This window comes from Typopeltis vanoorti, chromosome 15 (assembly GCF_054136105.1).
Source record: "Typopeltis vanoorti isolate ZY-2024b chromosome 15, IOZ_Tvanoo_1.0, whole genome shotgun sequence".
Classification (NCBI taxonomy): Eukaryota; Metazoa; Arthropoda; class Arachnida; order Uropygi; family Thelyphonidae; genus Typopeltis; species Typopeltis vanoorti.
The window spans coordinates 9494827-9516956 of NC_143563.1; the positions used below are offsets into that span (position 1 = coordinate 9494827).

The 22130-nt window shown below is 35.9% G+C and overlaps 1 protein-coding gene across 1 annotated transcript; it reads right to left on the reverse strand.

Annotated features, from left to right (window-relative positions):
• Window positions 1-3896: 3896 nt before the first annotated feature.
• On the reverse strand, window positions 3897-16212 carry LOC150098354 (clotting factor B-like). Its single transcript, XM_090405484.1, has 9 exons — window positions 16155-16212; window positions 15916-15995; window positions 14340-14600; window positions 14084-14161; window positions 7014-7090; window positions 6786-6895; window positions 5193-5455; window positions 4394-4524; window positions 3897-4156 (listed from the first exon to the last, which is right to left on the reverse strand). Exons 2-9 carry the CDS (start codon window positions 15977-15979, stop codon window positions 3977-3979), a joined length of 1164 nt encoding a protein of 387 aa, XP_090261610.1. The 5' UTR covers window positions 15980-15995; window positions 16155-16212; the 3' UTR covers window positions 3897-3976.
• Between the last annotated feature and the right edge of the window lie 5918 nt (window positions 16213-22130).

The following is a 22130-nucleotide window of genomic DNA, read 5'->3' on the forward strand; positions in this document are numbered from 1 at the left end:
CGAAAGCGGCAACCTTCATTAGTGTTGTCAACTGTTTATGACATTTGTTTCATTAGAAGCCGAGTTATAGTGGCAAGAGTGACAGTGCGTTTTGACGAACGGTTGGAAAATGAGTTTCAAACTGAGAGCTGCGATTGACTCTTGTGTTAAACTTGGTAAAAGGTTTACCGAAACGCATCAAATGCTTCAAAAAGCATACGGTGATGAATGCTTATCACGTACTCAAGTTTACGAGTGGTTTAAGCGATTTCAAAGTGGTCGTGAGACACTTGAGGACGACGAAAAGCTGTCCAAAAACTGGACTGAGAGAAGTTGACATCCAAAACGTGCGTGATTTCATCAAACAAAACCCGAAATCGTCCGTGAGATTGATTGAAGATGAATTGGGGATTCCAAAATCAACTGTGCACAACATTTTGACCGAGAGTTTGGGCTTTCGTAAATTTAATTCGCGATTTGTTCCCCCAAGTTGACTGACAACGAAAAGATGTATCGAATTCAACACTGCAAGGACCTCATTAAAACCGCTCATAATGACTCAAACGACCTTGAAACGATCGTTACTGATGACGAAACGTGGTGTTTTGAGTATGAGCCTGAAACAAAGCGCCAGAGTGCTGAGTGGAGACCACCAGAAGAGGGGCATCCGAAAAAAAAGTCGCTTGGAGAAGTCAAAAGTAAAGACAATGCTGATTTGTTTCTACGATTCCAAAGACATTCATTATCCACAAAGAATTCGTTCCTGCTGGCCAAACGGTCAATGGCGAGTTTTATCTCGGAGTTTTGAAGCGATTGATAGCGAGTATTCGTCGCGTACGGCATGAATATCGTGACGACCGACAGTTCGTCAAAACGCACTGTCACTCTTGCCACTATAACTCGGCTTCTAATGAAATAAATGTCATGAACAGTTGACACAATACTAACATAGGTTGCCGCTTTCGACAACAAAAAGATACAACAGGTGGAGCCACTAGTTTCTTATATTTTCGAAAAGTTCGGTTTCTTTTCGGATAGAGGGTGTAGACCGTTGGCGTGATTCTTAAACCTTGTTAAGTCTTCAATAGATTAATCTGAACTCTGGAAGATACTCCGCAAAAGGAAGTCAGTCACTGAACAGTTTGATTTCAAGAATTCAATGCATTTAAAAAATATTGAAAAAAATATATATTCGGAATGGAACCCAGAATCTAAATAATTGGCGATATCATTGGTACAAAGAGATAGTAACGTTGATAGTAGGGATATAAGAAAAGCATAAAAACATTGCAGAACCTGAGAATGTCAAGGAGGTAAAGTGTTTTAAGGTCTCTGAGCAGTGATCGGTCAAGATGAAAGAACTGAGTAGGAATTGAATGCAATTAATCTCAAACGCAGTAAAATACTTCCCAAGAATGAAAAATATATTGGAAACAATGTTGCCAACAATCTTAATCCCGATGAATATTTCTACTACAGTGACGTCACTTTTGTCATCAGATTTTCACACTCAGAACTCAACAGGAAACTAAAAGGATCAACAATGATTGAGTGGTTAGGCATTTATTTAGAATGGGATGGGTGATACGCAAGACAAACTATGGAAATAAAAACGGGTGCCTAAATCGCAAGAAGCGGTTTGCATAAAGCCAAGAAATATGTAATAAAAGTTTAGTTAATGTGGAAATGTGTTACTCAGTTTCATGCACAAATGGCACAGTTTTTTCCTCCTGGAAACTCATCCCTCAAAACACGCGAACCCGCCATAGACGCACACAAAATTTAGAATATTAGATACGTCATGATAGCCTTAGTTGCCTTGATAAAATTTCAAACAACCATCCACCTACAGATCCCTGCTAACTGATAGTGGGGGAATCCATAATGGCCATCGTTTATTAATTCAGATGATTCAAGGTAGCATGGAAGTTGAGTTTGTATTTCCCATAAAAAGTAAAATAAAATAAATCCGCTAACGTCTTTTATTTCCGTATAGGGGGTAGAAGACGTCAATTTTGTCATACCTAACTTTGGAAATTAAGTGCCTAGTTTAATCTCTACCAGTGTTCAATTAGAGATAGCTGGCTCAAGACTATCACTAATTTTGAGATACATACAGTAAAGAGGCAAGTGACCAGTGGCGCCATCTTGTGGTCCTAATCCTAACACAATACACTATTTTCTGAAATGGTGTGTGTGTGTGTGTGTGTGTGTGTGTGTGTGTGTGTGTGTGTGTGTGTGTGTGTGTGTGTTCCACGGTCGATTTTAGTGAGTTCACTGAACGAAAACCCTGAATCCCCAGGAGAGAAAAAAAAATGATTTGCTGTGCCAGAAATAGACTAACGTGGGGACCGATCGAGGAAAGGCTCAGAAAAAAAAGTTCCCCTACTCGGCGACTAGAATTGAAGTTATGTGTTTCTTCAAGCGGACTAGTACTGTGGATGCATCCGCCACTTCCAGTGAGCTAAAAGGGCTCTTTTTAGAAAGAATTGAAGAGAGTGACAACGGACAGTCATGTGAGCAACATAAAATAAAAATGGGAGGTACAGTCTTTCGACTTGCACGATGGATCTCACTTTGTCTAAACGTACCTTGCTTGTGAAATGTGTCCATAGGAAGGGAGAAGGATACTGCAGCAGCACATCGGAAGTATGGGCCTAAAGACTGCAAAACGGCCTGATGATGGGCACATGTAGTGCGACGCATGGTTCGTTGATTTGAAGAGACATGCTCCCTGTTATATGCTATACAAATATATAGAAGTCAGTATTTCGTGAAGTACCTCTAGTATAGCTGGGGTACCCCATAAAATATCGATCCTTCTTCATTCATTTGTCTTCCCATAAAGTTTGTTTCGATGACTTTTAGCGTTATTTACAGTCCTTTATGGATTCAGAAGATCTATTGCGTGAGTCACTCACAGACTACAGCATCTCTCTCATCTTGCCATGAAAACATTAAGCTCTGGAGCATTTATTACCCTTTCTGGCAATGAATTTCACTCACCATACAAAAATATTTTCCATTTCTTACCTGCGTGATATTTATTCAGTTCCCAGGAAAAATTATTTGTTATATCACCACCCACCCCTATGCAATAAATCTCCTTTCAGGCTGTTCTCACCACGCTATATATGTAAAAAAAAGTATGTCTTAGGCATATAATCTCTTCCCCTCCTGTTTGTCAAGCTCTGTGGACCACATTATCATCACATGTCTTCATACTCAACATTCCATTGTTCTGATGTGTTAGTTATTCAACTCTGAATTCTTTTCAACGTTTCTGTATCGCCCATATTATCTGATCAGGTGACCATCTCTATGCGCAGAAATCCAAATGTGGCTGGCCTGATTTGTGCTTTATGCAGTATAACCTCACTTTTTCATCCTTGTTTATTGGGATTAGTATTATAGCAGCAATTTTCTGGATAATATTTCCAGATTATCCAGAAAACAGGGTACACATTGCACACATCTTTTGCAATGTGTACCCTGAACTTCCCTTCCTGTCCACTAAGATTCCCGGATCTCGCACCTCCTCTACCTCCTTTATATAATTTCCCATGGAACGCCTGTGGGATGAACTGGAACGCCGATTGTGAACCAGGCAGAATCGTCCCATCAATGTCTGAACGCAGCAATGCTCTTCTGGAAGAGGAATTAGAGGCAACTTTCCCAAACTAGTGAAAAGAACGATTGTTACAACGCAAAATTCAACCAATTCCATATAATGCCTTTCATATTAGACTAATAGTTGGGATTAGCAGCAGTTTGATATCTTTGATCAGATAAATGTAACTTGGAAGATTTAAAAAAAAAAAAAAAAAAAAAACACGTGAAACTTTGTCAAATCATATAATTTATTTTAAGGGTGAGCGTGTGGTTTGAAATTCGATTAAATTCAAAACACTTCACACTTGTGGACTACAATTCGATTTATTTGAATTGCATAAACAGCAAAATAATCTCCTCGTAAGGGAGTACGTTGTTTAAAATATCACCAAGCGAGACCTTTGCCAATGCCTGTATTGTCACTGATCCATTGCAGATAGTTGGACACTCTGGTGAAAAGCGAGTACGTCCCAACTTGGGCACAGTCGAAATTTGAAGTGGCGACTCCAATGAGAGTCCAAGAATTGGTTCGGTCTTCGATCATTAAGGGACCTCCGGAAGTGACCTGTTAACGAATAAAAAATTAATGAAAAAGAAAATTAATTAATTATCACATAGTTTATTTATATTAACCTGTTAAATATTAATATTATTAAATAGAAATTGTGATTTCAATCAATTTTATATTTTATTTTTAATTTTTATTCAGGCATTAGTTGCACTAGAATCCATGATTGAAGTTAACTGATTTAATATATCGTATTGAGATCACATGACTTGTTTTGTTATCTAAAATTCTCACCTTACAGTTTGAAGCGGTTCCGGCAGTAGCAACTCCACACACGTAACTATCTACGTCAGTTGAATCACTGGAATAAAACTGCTGACACTGAATTGGAGGCACAACATAGAATTTTGCTTCGGTAAGTTCATCTAAATTAAAATATAAAATAAAAATCATATGTAATGTAATAATATACTTTAGTATATTTCATTATTATTTTAAATGAGAAAATATTTCTAAAAAAAATGAATATTATTAGTACACCTTTTTTTTTCATTAAATATATCTATTACAATTAAAAATTTCTGAATTCAGATTTTCTGTTTGAAGGTGTACGCTCAAACATTTTGTTATTGTCGGTTGCGTGACTAAATTTTGTCCAGTTTTTCTTTCTATATCTATATATATATATATCTATATCTATATATATATATATATATATATATATATATATATATATATATATATATATATATATATATATATATATATATTTAATGATTTATAGCGAGTTCTCTTACAGGATGTTTAAATATCGTTTGTTTTCATATCGTAGCTATCAAAGCGAGTCCTTCTCTGACTGCTAACTTGGTTAAAAGATAATTTTATATGCATCGTCTCAAACACCAACAAACATTTGTTATATATATGTATATTAAAGTTAAACAGATGTTAAAAAGACATCCACTAATATTGAAAATTGGACAACAGTAGTAAAATATTGTAAAATAACACAAAACACAATATAAAAGTCATGAGAAAAGAAGAATCTCAGAATACATTAATGTTATGAATGGAGAGTGAGAGGAGGGCTTACCTGTCTCACTCCATCCCAAGGCTGTAGAGCGTGACCCAAGTAACTCTTCTTGGGACAGGCCAGGAGTTGGCAAGCAGAGTGGATATTTCGTGCTGGTTATCTCAGACTCTCCTTCCAGATAAATGATGGCGAGATTGTCATGACTTTCACCTTCTTCGTACTGTTCGTGCAAAGTGATTTTCTCCACCATATGGTATGTGGCGTCCTTGTTGTCGGCTGTCGAACGTTGAGACCCCAACAGAACAGTAATCTGAGATGGATCGCTAATGATAAACGCAGAAAACAAATTTGAACTTTGTCACTTTCCTGAATTTCGTTATTTTTAATACGCATATGAATGTATCAGAGAAGCAAAAAGTAAAATATAAAAAAATTAACTAAAACGAAATAAATTAAATGCACACTAGAGAACTTCCTATCTCCAAACAGCTTTATATTTTTATTTTCTGGTAGGGGGGGGGGGGAATTACTAATGTCCAACACAAAAGCGGTTTTCCTATTTTTTATGTGACCCCACCACAACATGTTGCAAACCAATAGTACTACAGTGGGTATAACAATTGTTTTTATTAATTAGAAACAGAAAATTAATTTTATTATTTTTCAATTTATTTGTATTTCGCAGTTAGCCTAGTGGCTTTGTGCTTCGCAACCATATGCCTGGGGAAGGAGTGTAATAGGTTCGATTCCCGTCAGTGACGTGAAGAGCTGAAGGATTTTCTTCAGTCATAGCCATCGCCACATCTCACGGCGAAGCAAGAAATGCTTTTCATCTTCCCCGTTATCTATAGAGGACAGCGTAAGGATAAGGTGCTATTGAGCTATTAAAGCTCTAATCATGGCAGGAGGGTAACAGCAATAGCCGAGCCTCAGTTAAAACTTCATTGGTTACAGCATTGCCATTCATTGCCCTCCCAGGGTGGAATCATCATTCACAACAATTGTCCTTATAATAAGGACTGGCTTAAAGGGGCGAAGCAAAAATGCTTTTCATCTTCCCCGTTATCTGTAGAGTACAGTGTAGGGATATAAGGTGTTGTTGCGCTATTAAAGCTCTGATCATGGCAGGAGGGTAACAGCAATAGCCGAGCCTCAGTTAGAACTTCATTGGCTACAGCATTGCCATCCATTACCCTCCAAGGGTATTGGATTTTGGATTGAATGAATCAATCACCGCAACTCACGGTCGATTGATTCCCACAACAATTGTTGTACTACATAAAAATATATGTAAAATACTGATCGAATAAAATAAAAGGTGTTTTCTTAAATTCTTATTTCTACTAAAAATATTTTTAAAAATTACAAATATCTTAAGAAGATTTATTATTAACTAAATATTTACAATTATTTTCTAAATAATATTAAATAAATTTTAACAATATTTGTTATGACAGATATGTATTATTTTGAATTCTTTTATCCATACATCGTTACCCAATATACGTACAATTTAACGATCAACAACAGAATAGACATAGTATTCTTATAATAAGTATAACCAATCAAACCATTCTTTGATAATATATTCTTACTCGTAAAAAGATATTGTACATAAGAAAATACTATATACATATACCGAAGTATACTTACACAATTCCGCTGTCAAAGCAGCTCGCAGCAGTGAGCACGTGTTTGTTGCTTATGAGAGATCCCGCACATCCACTTAATTTTCCTGAAGATGATGACTGAATGATGGTAGCCTGGAAAGAAATTACTTAATTGAATACAGAAATCTGGTTAACATTAATCAGATTAATCAGCTAATGGCTAGATCATATCAACATTTTATTAATCGGCAAAAGCGCTGCTGATACATACCATCCATGGCCACGAATATTCTTCGGCAGTGGCTCCCTCTATGACATTATCCCAGAAATTATCGGGGAAATCAGTGTCTGTAAAAGAAACTTCAATTAAATGTCTGCTGTAAACAACAAAATCAACTGGAATTCGTAGAATAAATTGCAAAGGACACAATCAAAAAAAAAAAATAAATAAATTTATAAATAATAATAATATGCATTAATAAATTAATGAATTAATGAATGTCATTAATAAATTAATGACAAGTATAAACATACTATTAAATATTATATTATATAAAATCTGAAACTGACTCTTGGAGAAAGTAAGCGATAGTCATTTCAGCCTACATTTGGGAAATTTCGGCATTCTGTCCCAGACGAAAGAGGCAGCGACAATACCATTTGTTTTGTCGTAGTTCAAAGAAATATTGGGGCAGTTTAATAGTAATTCTAAATACCAAAATTAAAGTCCTTCGGATGGAGGAAGGGCAAAATTGTCCTTAAAATTTGGAATCATTTTGCCAATAAATTCTTTCCACCATTACAGCAAAAGTGGAGATGGAAAAGCCAGTGGACCAGATGGCGTGAAAACAGAATTTTTAAAATTAACAGAACCAGATAACATCAAACTTATTGAAAAACTGTTCAATGAAATATATAAAAGTGGCGAATTTTCACCAGATTGGCTCAACTCTACGTTTATCACTGTCCCAAAGAAACCCAAAGTAAATTCCTGTGGTGACTTTCGACTTCTTAGTATAATGAGTCAAACATTAAAAATATTTTTGAAGATAATTCAGAATCGCCTCTATAGAAAAAGTAAAGAAACTCTGAGTTTCTTTACTTTTAACTTTCGGAATAGTTTTGGTACTAGAGAGGCCCTTTTCTGTGCCCAAATATTGATACAAAAATGCATAGAAAAACAGAAATCTGTCTTTATGTGTGTCATAGATTTTGAAAAAGCATTCGACAAAGTCAGACACACTAACTTAATAGAAGTCCTTCAACAAACAAGGCTAGACGAACAAGACATAAGACTAATAACAAATCTGTATTGGAATCAGTCAGCTCCATTCAATTAGACAACATTACCACCAGTGATATTAACATCAAAAGAGGAGTGAGACAAGGATGCATGCTCTCACCATTCTTGTTCAACATATACGCAGAGGTAATCTTTAAAAAGGCATTGGAAGAATGTCCAGAGGGAATCACAATAAATGGAAAGATTGTTAACAACCTACGATATCCAGATGACACTGTGCTAATTACAGATAACATTATGGATCTCCAAAAACTCATTGACAGAGTATACATAGAAAGCCAGAGAATGGGAATAAATATAAACATCAACAAGACGAAATACATGGTCATCAGCAGACATCCAACCTCATCAATGAAACTGACACTCAATGGGAAGAAAATATCAATCTTCGAGTTCCTTCTGCATGTGACAGAAGGAATTCGAGGGCAAAGAGTGCTAGATTAGATTATAGTGTCAGAGGGCATTTCAGTTAAAGACGTAACTTTTCTGCCTCCAGTTGGTGACAGTGATCATGCAGTACTCACTTGGGAAGTGACTAAGTTTATGAATGTTCCATTCAGAAAAGGTTACATGTTGAACTACAAAGCAGGAAATTTTACAGGAGTATACTGAATTCAGTGGAATGGGATCGGTTGCTGGATGGAAAGGATATCGACAGTGTATGGGAAGCATTTAAACAATGTTTAAATGATGCGATATCAGAATGTGTCCCGAGAGTTCGAAGAATAAATAGAGTAGGAGTCAAATGGATGTGTAATCTTATTAAGCAAGAGATTCGTAAGAAAAGGATGATGTGGAAGGAACACCGTTTGCATAAGGATGAAGTCCGTTATGAACGTTATAAGAAGCAGGCTAGAATACTCACAACTGTTGTACGGAAAGCAAAGTCTGATTATGTAAAGAAATTGGCTCTGCGCGCGAAAGAAAACCCACAAGAATTCTATCGATATGCTGCAAGTAGAAGAAAGAATGAATATGAAAGAATAACTCTTCTAAATCCAGATGGAGCCCATTTCGTTAAAAGCTATCAACCTGGTGAACGCAACATTGAGCTCACTGTTACCTCTTCACTAGATGAAGAAACGCAGGAATGTGAGGACGAAGTATTAGAATTGTTGTACAAACTGAATAAGAATTCAGCAGTATAGACTGATGGAATATCAGCACGTGTGTTAAAAGAGTGTTCAGATGAACTACCCATTCCTTTGACCAGGATGTTTAACACGAGTCTCAGAACAGGAACGATTCTGCAGGTGTGGTAGGAATGTATGGTAATTCCATTGCACAAGGGTGGTGCAAAGACCGATGTGTCCAACTATCGACCAATTGGTATTTCAGAAGTGGTGGTGGAGATTTTAGAAAATTAGTCAAGGCCCGCATTCAGAAATGGGTTGACAGTGAATCTCTACTTTGTAATGAGCAAATCGGTTTACTAAGGGAAGGTCATGTTTTAGCAACTTGCTCACATTCTATGACAACGTTACCATTGAACTAAACAAGGGGAATGGATGCACCATGAATCTTTTGGATTTTGCTAAGGCTTTTGACAGAATACAACATGACAGACTGCTGCATAAATTGGAGAAAATGGGTTTGGGTTATACAACATTAGCATGGATAAGAGGATGGCTGACTGACATATATCAAAAGGTTGTATACGGGGATCTGAGTCTGCAAGGTTTAAGGTAACAAGTGGTGTACCACAAGGATCAGTGCTTTGTCTACTGTTATTCAATCTGTACATTAATGATATTGGGAAGGATTTGACAAGCGACATACAGTTATTTGCTGATGATGCAGAGGTAGGCAGGATAATCATGAATGCTGCTGATATGCAGTCCTTGCAAAATGATTTGAATAAGCTGGAATTGTGGGCATGGGAATATGGGTGTCAGTTCAATGTCAATAAATGTAGAGTCATCCACTTCGGCATGATTACTTATCCAATGTCGTATTATATTGGTGGGATTAATCTAAAAGAAACTGATGAGGCTAGGGATCTTGGAGTGTTAATAGGACGTTGAAGTTCAGGGGTCATGTGGCAAAGATTGCAAATACAACTCAAAAGATAATTGCAATGCTCAAGTGAACGTTCACATGTAAAGATTTTTTTATTATTTTGCTTCTCTACAAGGCCTTGATAAGCCCTCACTTGGACTATTGTGCGCAGGTCTGGTCTCCTGATTTCCGATGTGATTCTGATATATTGGAGAGAGTACAAAGGCGAGTGTTAAAAATGACATCAGGATTGTGGAATATTGATTATGAAAACAGATTGAGAATTTGTAGATTGCAGACACTAGCAAATAGGAGAAAGAGGGGTGATATGATTGAGACTTACAAACTGCTGAAAGGGTCATGCAGGATTTCAATTGATGGGATTTTTCAATTTATGGAGGGTGAGGAAAGGACGAGAGGGCATCCTTGGAAGCTGAGAATGAAGGCTGCCAAGAACGGTGTAAGGGCCAGATTTTTCTCTCAGAGGGTGGTGCGTGATTGGAATGGATTGCGATTGGATGTTGTTAGTGCAAACAGTGTGAATGAATTCAAGAATAAGTATGATAGCTGGTGTGTGTAGTATGTGGCCTCCCTCGATGAGTCTCTGACTCCCTGGAGGTCTCTCTTAATAATAATAATAATAATAATAATAATAATAATAAGTGTCAAGGTATAAATATATTGGTTGCTGGCTTAATCAAAGGTGGGATCCTGAAATAGATATAAAAAAAACGGATTGAAGTTGCCCGGCAGTCCTTCATGAAAATTAGAAGAACATTCTTCTGCAATAAGGATCTAAACACAGAAGTCAGATGCCGAGACGTTACGTCTAGTCCATTCTTCTCTATGGAGTTGAAACATGGACATTGAAGGCGACAACCATCAAGAAAATTGAAGCGTTTGAGATGTGGCTATATAGAAGAATGCTAAAGATATCATGGACAGAAAAAATTACCAATGAAGAGGCCTTAAAATCCATTGGCAAACCCAAAGATCTCATATAAACCATCAAGAAACGAAAAACGTCATATTTTAGCCGCATCATGAGAAACAGCAAATACCAACTTCTACAAACTGTTTTTGTTAGGAAGAATTGATGGCAAAGGAGCTAGAGGAAGAAAAAGAATATCATGGTTTGACAATACCAAGACGTGGACAGGAAAGAGCAGCGACAACTGCTCAGATTAACTGTTCGCCGAGATGGTCGCTGACTTTCAACTGAAGATAGCACCATAAGGAGAAGAAGAGAGGGAAGCGAATCTGATTATTACAGCTTCAAATCGTTTTGCCAATCTCATCTTCCTTTTGCATTGCGCTCAATGGTCAGTCACGGCCAAACTTGGCATGCTAGAAACCTGATTACTGCTTGCGATCGGACGGTAGCACGACAACAACAACAACAAAAATAACGCAGGTAGGTCTCCTGTTTGCGTTATGCCTTCGTGTCCCAGTTCTTTCCAACCAAAAAGCTACGGAGGCCATCGTTTTGCCAATAAAAATGGAATTACAACCATAATCCAACGCATCATCCAATATCACTGGTACCCAGGACTGCTCGAAACAGACCTCTATTACAGTGTATTGTACCACTAGCCCTTAATTTTTTTTTCTTGTTTGTTTTTAATGGGCATTTCACCAACATTATGTAGAACATTAAATTAGTACTGCAAATGGATCTTCTGATAATTCGGAAACCCTGCTCCACAGAACAAACATGAAAGTTTTTGAAGGCACTTTTGTCCTCTAACAAGAGAGACAGTGGTTTCACATTGGGAATGAAATTAACGTAATCTAAAGTCAATCACAAAGAATCAATGTTTATATCCATAGCTTGTTGGACAAGCGATGGAAAGCGGGTAGGCTATGAAATTTAGAGTTCAAATTTTCGAATGTTCGCATTTCCGTTTGTAATTCCGGAGAATTATTCTTATTTTTATGAGAGCATCATGTCGATAGATGATGGGACATTGATCTATATTCGAAAAATATGACAAACTATATAGCGAGTTCTTCACACGATACCGATCCCGATTGGTCAAATTGATAGCATATCCATCCTTTATTATATTGTCAATATTTATGTTTCGCTTCGAAAAGGTGTAGCAATAATTTTCATAATATAATTTCAAAATACCAAATACTTTAAGAGTTTTTTATAAATTTTGCTAACTTAATATAATATAATATAATAATATAATATAATATAATATAATATAATATAATATAATATAATATAATATAATATAATATAATATAATATAATATAATATATAATATAATATAATAATAATAATATATAATAATAATATAATAATATAATATATATAATAATTACATATTTATTTTAGAAACTAGTCTCATCTAACACAAGAATTAATAATCTAAAAATATTAATTTTAGTATAAACTAAAAATAATCATTTTTAGTTTATTTAGATTATTATTATCATTATTATTCCTGATACCTCCAAGGAGTCCGAAGACTCATCGCGGGAGGAACCTACAACTGTTTCAACCACTACACCGAACCTCTACTACGAATCATCTCCATCAACGCCATCTACCGCCCATCTCCACCAATATTTTTTGTCTATAAATTGCGTGTGTTCTGAAGGGCCGATTTGTCTGTATGCGGGATGAAAAACCCGAGTTTCCGGGAGAAAAAACCCTGCTACCTCCGTATGAGATCGGCTAACTCACCTTCGATTGAAATCGACCAGATAAAGATTCCTCCGTCGCGACGAGAATCGAACTCAGGCCTATTCCAATCGAAGGGCGCAATGTACCGTCGTTCTTCCAATTGCGATACGAAGGCGCTTATATGAGCCTTAATTCAACTACAGTATTCAAGTACTAGAGATTTGCAACTTTTCTGGGTGGGGTTTATATTTATGGGGAAAAACAACCTGTGTGGTTCATATTAACTCTAGATACAGTTGTTTTGCCAAATTTTTTTTCCACTAGAAATGGTCTAATTGACCTACGAAATGAAATCGCTGTGACTAAATTTAATAGGTAATCCCATATCCAACAGTTTTTTTAACTGCATTCAGCCAGAGTGGGGTTATCGTAAAATATATAATAATTTTCACCTTCTCCCCATTGCTTTCTATGAATGGTCTGATCGAAACACAAATTGGAAGCGCTTGAAAAAATTTTGTGTATATTAAAACTTCTAGCTTGAATTCCAGAATGTCTTGCCTATTTGAGAAAGCAAACGTCAGAGACAAACGAACAAACACTCTCATTATATAGACAGGTAATCAAAATGCAACCAGTGGGCAGCATTTTTACCTCACAGATTACACTGAAATTTTGCAATCGTCTCAGGTTTAGTTATTCATTTTTCAGTCCTGAGAAATTTTGCTTTCACGTCTCTAGAGTTGTAATGCAGTTAAATTCTCTCAGAACACAAAATGAAAGTTAATTTTTTCTAATTAGTAGGGAGAAGAAAACAGAGATTTAGATTTAGACATGCTATATTTTCTCTCTTTAAAAATTTATGATCACAAGCGAAGGGTTTACAATGGAACAGATTCTTAAATTCTTAAAAGAAAAAAAAAACCTCGGATATACTGTATTATTAATATTTATGTTTTGGTTTATAAAAAGGTGCGGCGATAATTTTCAGCATATATTTTAAAACTTTCAAATAATTTAAAAGCTTTAGATAAAATTTATTAGTTTATAATATTTGCATATTTATTTCATAAAATTATCTTAAAATGTTAATTAAATGAGTAGAATAAAATAAATTATATATAAAACAAAATAAAAATCGAAATCTCATATCTGAGAATGATCCTTATTGAGAAGGGTGAATTGATTTTCATAATACGAAAGTTCCTACTAATACATTGGAGATTATAATAGATTATTTCTACCGTGAAGTTTTGAAAGGTTCACACACACACACACACACACACACACACACACACACAAAAGCTTACATAAAGAAGGCTTAAATCGGCATTCCACCGGATGCATATGTAAATAATGATACCGGTTATATAAATAGAAATATAAAGATAGCTCACTTACTATTGAGTAGTTGTTCGGCGGTCGTTACGGGTGGTGCACTCGTTGACCTCACCATGCGTGTTCGTCGAAGCCCACAACCTTTGAAAAACACGGGAAAAAATAAACAAGTTAATAAATGTCACCTTGCAAGTGTGAATGCAAACAGAGTGTCATCAAACAGTTTAGAACTGGTTTGGGTTATTTCAACATTGCACTATAAAAGAGTTTAAGCGGCGATGCCTGTAATCGGGTGATCGCCTGCATTCAGGTGACTTACCGGAAGTACGTAGATTGGGCACGGTGGCGTCGGTCTGCTCGGAGGCAGCAGCCTTTATGCGTCCAGGACAACACATGTACGGAACTTCGTCATCCCAGTCGCACGGACGATCCCGGATGTAGTTGATCCAGTCGGGACAATTAAAAACACTCACGCAAATCCCCGGCTCTTTCGTGATGGCCGTGCATCTACCTGACCTCCGGACTTCGGGGTCATTTGGGAATACAAAAATGCGGCCTGAGGACGATGTACTGTTTGTCCCTGCGAAAGACAAAAATTGATGCGTTCTTTTTCAACTCGGACTAACAAGTTACTTGAATTATGATAATATGTTGTAATTATAGCAAATTACAATAATACGTTGATAAATTTTAATTTTATTAAGAATACCCTGTCTATAAGAAACAAACAAACAAAAAAAAAATTGCAGAATTAAAAGTATTTCCAGAATTTTGGAAATGCTTTCAATATATATGAATCTTCCTTGTTGGACATTTGAGCATACTAGCATGTTTATGTTACGCGCATGTGTGATAGCAGTAGACGAAAAATAACCAAGCTTATAATATGTACATACATATATGTACATACATACATACATATATATATATATATATACATACATATATATATATATATATATATATATATATATATATATATATATATATATATATATATATATATATATATATATATATATATGACAGAATGATCATATATATCACAACGTTTTCATGCTAATTATGTATAAAGACTGTCTATGTTGTTCATAGTCTTTTAACCCTCAATGTTTAGTGTTTTTTCTTTTATAATGTCACCTGAAGAAGGCTGTTACAGGCCGAAACTAGTAGTGTGTTTATATTAAAACCTTTTTAATTAAATCTAGGTTCAAGTCATTCAATTTTTTTCATAAAACTATATATATATATAATATATTAAATGAAACATTGTATTCGAAATTAATTTATTATTGTTGTTACATAATTCATCCAATGACTCCACATTACATCGTACACCATCTTTTTCATGCGTTTTGTCTTAGTTGATAATTAACAAAGACAAATCACAATTGTTCCTTTCAGAAACTTGTGTATTTAAGCACGAAGGACAGCGATGTTGAGGCCGGCTATTGCTTCAAATACATTATTATATAACAGATTATGATTAAAATAATAGGTGTTTGAAATTTTTTTTAAAATATAAGTTTTTCGTACTGAAAATTAAAGAATATTTTATTTATTTTAAATATTTTATATTGTTACATTGATAAAGTAAATAGCTATTGAAAAATAATAAAAATATTTTGCTCGAATTCAATGCATCAGCTCTTATTAAATCATAGTTACATTCAAAGAGGTTATGCGCTATAGTTATCTCTAAATAAAAAGTCAGTTATTTTAACTGTGCCTGGCAAATCGCACACATCTGGGTGTAGTTGCACGAAAATTCTTAATGTAACTTAACCATCTAATACCAGAAATAAACACATGAAATAAGTGTGACTAATACATCGCTCACACAGCAGGAAAGTTTACGTGCGCAGACAGTGGCGCTAAAAACCATTAGTACTTACCAACATTGGCCGAGAAAGCCCACGACGGCGCTATCAACAGAAACACGCAAATCTTCAACGACATTTCGTCCTCTTCTTACCTGTAATGACACACTCTGTTAACGTTTTGCTTATATTGAACTCCTTTTAACCTTTTCCAATATACACACCCCCGAATATTTCGCACTCATTGCAATGAGAAACTCCGGAGTTGTTATCTCTAGCCCGTGTGAGGGGGGGGGGTGAGAATGGGGATTTACCTGTTTTGTCCTGTATGGAGCTGGGTCGTAATTAGCCCTTGAGATGGGAAAAACCACCGTACTATGTAGGAGGGCTTTACGTATTTATAGAAGCGCACACAGCGGAAACAACATCCGTTTATATAATGCTGCCCTCTATATCAGGAAGTAAACGTACACTACGTCAACAAAAGTGATGGGACAACCTACCTCATTTTCTGTGGGATTTAACGAGCCGATTTTGAAAGCAACTCCGATGAGTTCGAAGTCACGTGATCAGATACTGCCGAGACAAACTATCAATGGAAAAATATCACTGCACGCTTAGAAATTGGCAATTGTTCTTTTACCTGGTGTTTGCTCGTGCGTGTGTGTGTGTTCTTCAGTCCGTCGTCGTGAGAGTTTCTTCTCTGTTTCTTGTTAAATAACTGGTCGGGCGTGCACCTTTAGTACGAATGCCTAGTTATGCCAAAACCTCGCTTCTCATTTCCGGAGATGAGCATTAAACAAACCGGATATACTAGTTGTTGTCCCTTAAGGGATGGGAGTTGCCCCTGATAAAGGCAACGCTTCGCAGTGTTGTAGGATTCAAAGTTCTTTAGGATAATGTCAGTGTGACTGCATTTAATAAGAACTGTTATGTCTGTCTGGCTATGTATGAACCCAGATGCTAAATTAGAAGGCATCCGGATTCACGCCTGATTTTTTTGTCTTTTTTTTGTGGGGGGGATAGGAAGTCATGATTAGGAAGTCCTTTAATAGAAATAATGTTCGATTTTAACGAATGTCCCACCTAAAAGATACGCCAAAGATGACAGAGAGACAGGAGATCTTTGAACTAATTTCTCGACTTCTCTTTCATAGCAAATTCCTTTGTTTATCTTATCAAATTAATTACGAAGTTAGTAACAGTAAAGTATTTATATAATATTGCAAAAGCAGGCTTATTGGGTAATAAAAATTATGGCGGAAGGATTGAAAATACTCTTCATGTCCTCAAAATATCTTGAACGAACGTCTGCCTGAAAATCTTGAAAAATTTTATAAGTAGCACAATTCTCTTCGAAGCAAGAGACTTGTGCTTAACCACTCAGCCGCTGTGGTGCCTCACGGGATTAACTTTCAATAGAGAAATTTCAATTTCTGACTGCATCAAAGTAGGACTGTGTTAGTGATTCCTTTAATTGTTTGTTTAACAGATATAATAACAATGCATTAGTAATTATTTATAATAATAATATGTTCTTGATTTCAATAAAGTCATCTCGGAACAATGACCAGTTTGTAATGGGGCTCTCTTTGAACGCTGTTGTGTAAACCACGTGACAATGTGGGTTTTATCGATACCTAGTCGTTCTACTGATGTATTTCGCAGCATAAGCAGTTCATCTTGGTTTCATTTTTTTTTTTTACTCTTCCGTAAATACGTTACTTCTCCCCTCTAAATGTAATTTATTTATTCGTGTGGGGTTTCTCCCCTTTCCCTCTCCGTCCTTAGGACTGGTTGAATCCTCCTTAAGTATGTATTCTATGACCGTAGATCCGTGTGTGTTCACAGGCCGGTTTGTCTGTTCTGAGGTACGAAAAATCCGAGTTTTCGGGTGAAAAAAACCTTCTACCTCAATATGAGATCGACTTGCTTACCTTTAGTCCAAAGAGACCAAATAAAGGTTCCTCACGTCTTGGACGGGAATCGAACCCAGGTCTTTCCGACCAAAGTGCCTCGTCTATATCGACTGAGCTATGAAGATTCTCTAAATGTCATTTTTCTGAGATCTTTGCTAAAATTTGTTAAGTCATCTTGATCTTGGTGTTTCAATCGGGACAATTTACTAGTCAATTTTTGCCAAACACTTCACAATGAAACAAAAAATGTTATTTTTTGTTTCATTGTGATGGAACAAAAAATAACAGGGATGTGACAAAAAATATGTCAGCCGAAACCTCAAATTTAGCGTTAAAACTGATCACTATACAAAATGTTTATATGACGTCATGGCACACGTCGCATACGTCAGTGACGTTATCAATGGGGAACACCTTTTATGTGACTGATTTCTATCATTTTCTTAAAAAAAAAAAACTACTTATGGAAAAGTATTCCGAGTCAAGCCTGACGCTCCTTTCCTGTAAAGGCCGTACCCGACCGATTTTTTTTTTTTTTTTATATCTCCAAATCAAGATAATACGTGAGTATCCGTTAGTAGATTCTGATATTTCTAGTAAATGAAGTTTATAAGATTACTCAGAGCTATGTTGTAATCATATGCAACTAAGCATTTTTTGTTTGTATGTTTGTTAATAACTGGAATCCCACACACACACACACACAAGAGGTTGTAATTGGGCTAAGAATTAGAAAATGTTGAAACCCTGACCGAAATCCTTTAGAACTCCTATAAGCAAGGAGGTGATGTTCTCACCAGGGCTGGTTTTATCATTAGGCGAACCTAGGCAGTCGCCTCGGGAAATTAAGATTTATTTAAGATGTAATAATTTTCTTGCTATACAGATATTAGAAGTAATCATATATGTATACAAATGTATTAGTTTTGATTAATATTTTTTAATGTTCATAATAATATTATTTTTATAAATATCCACATGTGCAGGTGTACGTGTGCTTGTGAGAGTATGACAAAAAATATATAAAGAGACAATGTATAGGGGCGCCTAAATTTTTTTTTTTTTTTTTTTTTTTTTGCCTAGGAGCATCAGATACTCTCGGACCGGCCCTGGTTCTCACTAACAATGACATTCCCTACTTCAACAATATTATTTTTAAATTTATCATTGTGATTCGTTTTTCATTACACAAACAAAATTACTACGTCCATAAATGATGAATAAATACTTATTGACAATAATATTTCATCAATGCGCTTAGTTAGTATAAACAATTTCACTGTACATCTTAAGGAGATGTACAGTGAAAGAAATCTCTCATGAAAGTTTTATACGAAACCCATCTGTTTGTATAAATAGAGAGGGAAAAGGACTTAAATAGTTCTAATTTTTTATGTGCATCTCACGCTATACTAAATGTGCTATGGACCAATAAGCGTAGTTAGTAATCACGGTACACGCAGTACTCTCGAACCCAGAAGATTCGTTAAAACGAAATGTTTGAGGAATAAAAAACAGCAATGAAAGTATTAAATGTCATAGGAGCCTCTGTAGCACAATCGGCACAGACGAAGCTCTTTGCTTGCAAGCACCCCAGTTCGATCCCTTTGTGAATAACCCTTTAACAGAACTTTTCAACTGAAGTAACATTTCGCTGGTCTCGCCCAGAAAAATACACGAAATTCACAGCCATTATATACAGTGTAAGTAGAATTAAATCATCCTATCAAACAAACAAAGTTACTTGGCCGTGACAGGACATTGAGCGTGACAAACAAAGGAATTCGAACTAAAGGACAGTCTAAGACGTGGCAGGTGGTAGACGATACCTGACTGAGGTAACACGAATAAATAAATATGATCTCAGCAGATAGTGAATCATATGCCCGAGAGAGAGAACACTTAGAATCGATTTCACTATTACATAAAACAAATAGAAATAAATCATCGCCACTGCAAAGCCAGCCAACAGTGTTGGTCAAGCTACACTAGGAGAACAAAGGCCGTAGTCATGATGCAATATAATCCTAAGTGCAGCAATGACTGCCTAGTTCACTAAACGGTGCCTCCCTAATAATCCTCTTCAAGGTCACTAAACAAAGTCATGTCCACTGTAAATTGCAAAACCTGCAATGGTGACATTGAAAGCCACTTATTGCAATGCTGTTTGGAATGTATCGAATATTTGATCATCCCCATTTTGGAATCTATTAGAAAAAATGTCAAAGCAAGAAATTAAAATGGAAATGTCGTAGTTGCACTAGACACGTCTGTAACTAATTATCCTCAAGCTCTCGATAGAATAAATACTAGCAGTAACACCAACAGTTACACTGAAGCTTTAAAAAGAGATGACGGGGAAGCGGAAGCAGGCATAAGGGTTCTCTTAACCCTCCATAGTTTGCAGCTGATCTAACAGAAACATGCAAAATGTTTAATATAAATATTCTTACACAATTCAGCGTATAGCTGGGAGATCATGAGTAGCTCTGCATTCATATGTTACGAGTGATATTCCGCACTGTTTTTTGCTGTCAGTTTGTTTAACACATGTTATGTAAATGTTTGTGATATTTGACAGTAAATTGTATCTGAGAGATACCGCGACCTCCGATGTCAGTATAGCATGGTTTAGTGGTTTTTTTTTTTTATTCTTTGTTCAATTATTTCTAGATTGTAACTGAAAATAAATAAACCATCATGTATTACTGAAATAGAGAGCCAAATTATTTTTATCATGCATGTGTTCTAGGAGATGTGCTTTACATTTATGGAAAATACTAAGGAAAGTGATCTGGAGCTTACTCCACCTTTACTACGAGTTGCCCATAAGGGTGCTTATGCTCATTCGGCACGAAACTGTTGTAGTTTCTATATTCGGCTATGAAATAATGTTGGATTCAATATCCACTTAATTTTTACCATCATGTATTATATTTACAGTGTTTTTTTCTTTATGTTTTATTGCATTTTAGCGCATACTAGTAATGAATGTATCTCTCAAATATACCGCGACCTACGCTGCAATTTTACCACCGCGAGCTCCGGAGGGTTAAGAAACTACAGGGAGGAAAATAACATGAAGCAGTGCAGTGGCGCACCCAGAGGAGAGACCAAGGGGCCCTTACCCCCAAAGAAAAAGAAAAAAAAAAACTAGAAAATTTTCCAAAAATCCTTTTCTAATTAAAATTCTTTTTTTTTTTTATTCATGTTGTGTCATGTCTTCTATTTCTATACTACTTATGAATTAGCGATCATTGCAGGTGCTCAGTCATAGGTCGTATGCGATGCGTAGTGCGTATTCTCAAATCGTCTACTCAACTCGGGCCCCCACCAAGATTAAATCCTGAGTGCGCTACTGAAGCAGTGCTCCTAGTTAAACAATATTAAAATAAATGGCTTACCAGAAGTTTGCAATGAAAAGATATATACTATAGCCGAATAATTAACTCGGAGTTGAAAGGAAGAACATCATGCATGCTCACAGAACACCTATCAATAGGAAAATGGACATCAAACTGGCCGTCATCTGATTAGATAAAAATGTTAATAGTAAATGGATGGCGAGGCTATATAAACATTTCGCATGGCCAGACTTAATCAGCAACTTCTTATTATTAAACAAAGCAAAAGACAGTAAATGATGTAGTTAATTGTACGGGCAAGAGACAGAGAATTGTTCTTGAGGAAGAACGACAACACAAAAGTAATATAGATAAAAACAACTCATAGTCAAAGAAGGCAGCATCCAAAAACTAAATGCTACGTAACTGCGAACAGTTCAAACAGACTGATCTAACGGACATAACACTGTGCAATAAGCATAGGAAAAGTTCCTACCATTTGGTGTTTGAAAATAGCTCTAAACTTTCACTAAATACTTAAAGGGGGAAAAAATAAATAAATAAAGTACCCAAAAGGAAACTATCACATGACAAAATTTCTTTCTTTTGTGAACCATAGAAGTAAAGAATAAAGGGTATTACAGACGATAATTGGTATCACAAAGCAGAAAACACGTGAATTCCCAGAGGCAATGATGTCACCGCCGAACGTAAGCAAAATTAATAATTACTGTACCAACTATGGTGGCTGTGATTTTGATCTTACAGACAGGACGAAGTACGTGAGCCACCTCCCATGCATGACTCATTCACTGTGTCAATATGTAGTCAGTGAGGGTGAGGCTGAAAAAGAAAAAAAAAAAACTTTGTGATCGAATTGAAGAGGATCAGTAATAGCAGTTGCATTCCTGTACGTAAAATAAAAGTTTGCTAATTCAGTGACTGGTATGAGTAGATATTACAATATATGTAGTATTACTTTTTACTTTCTTCTGTTATTACTTTTTTTTACAATAATACTTGCATT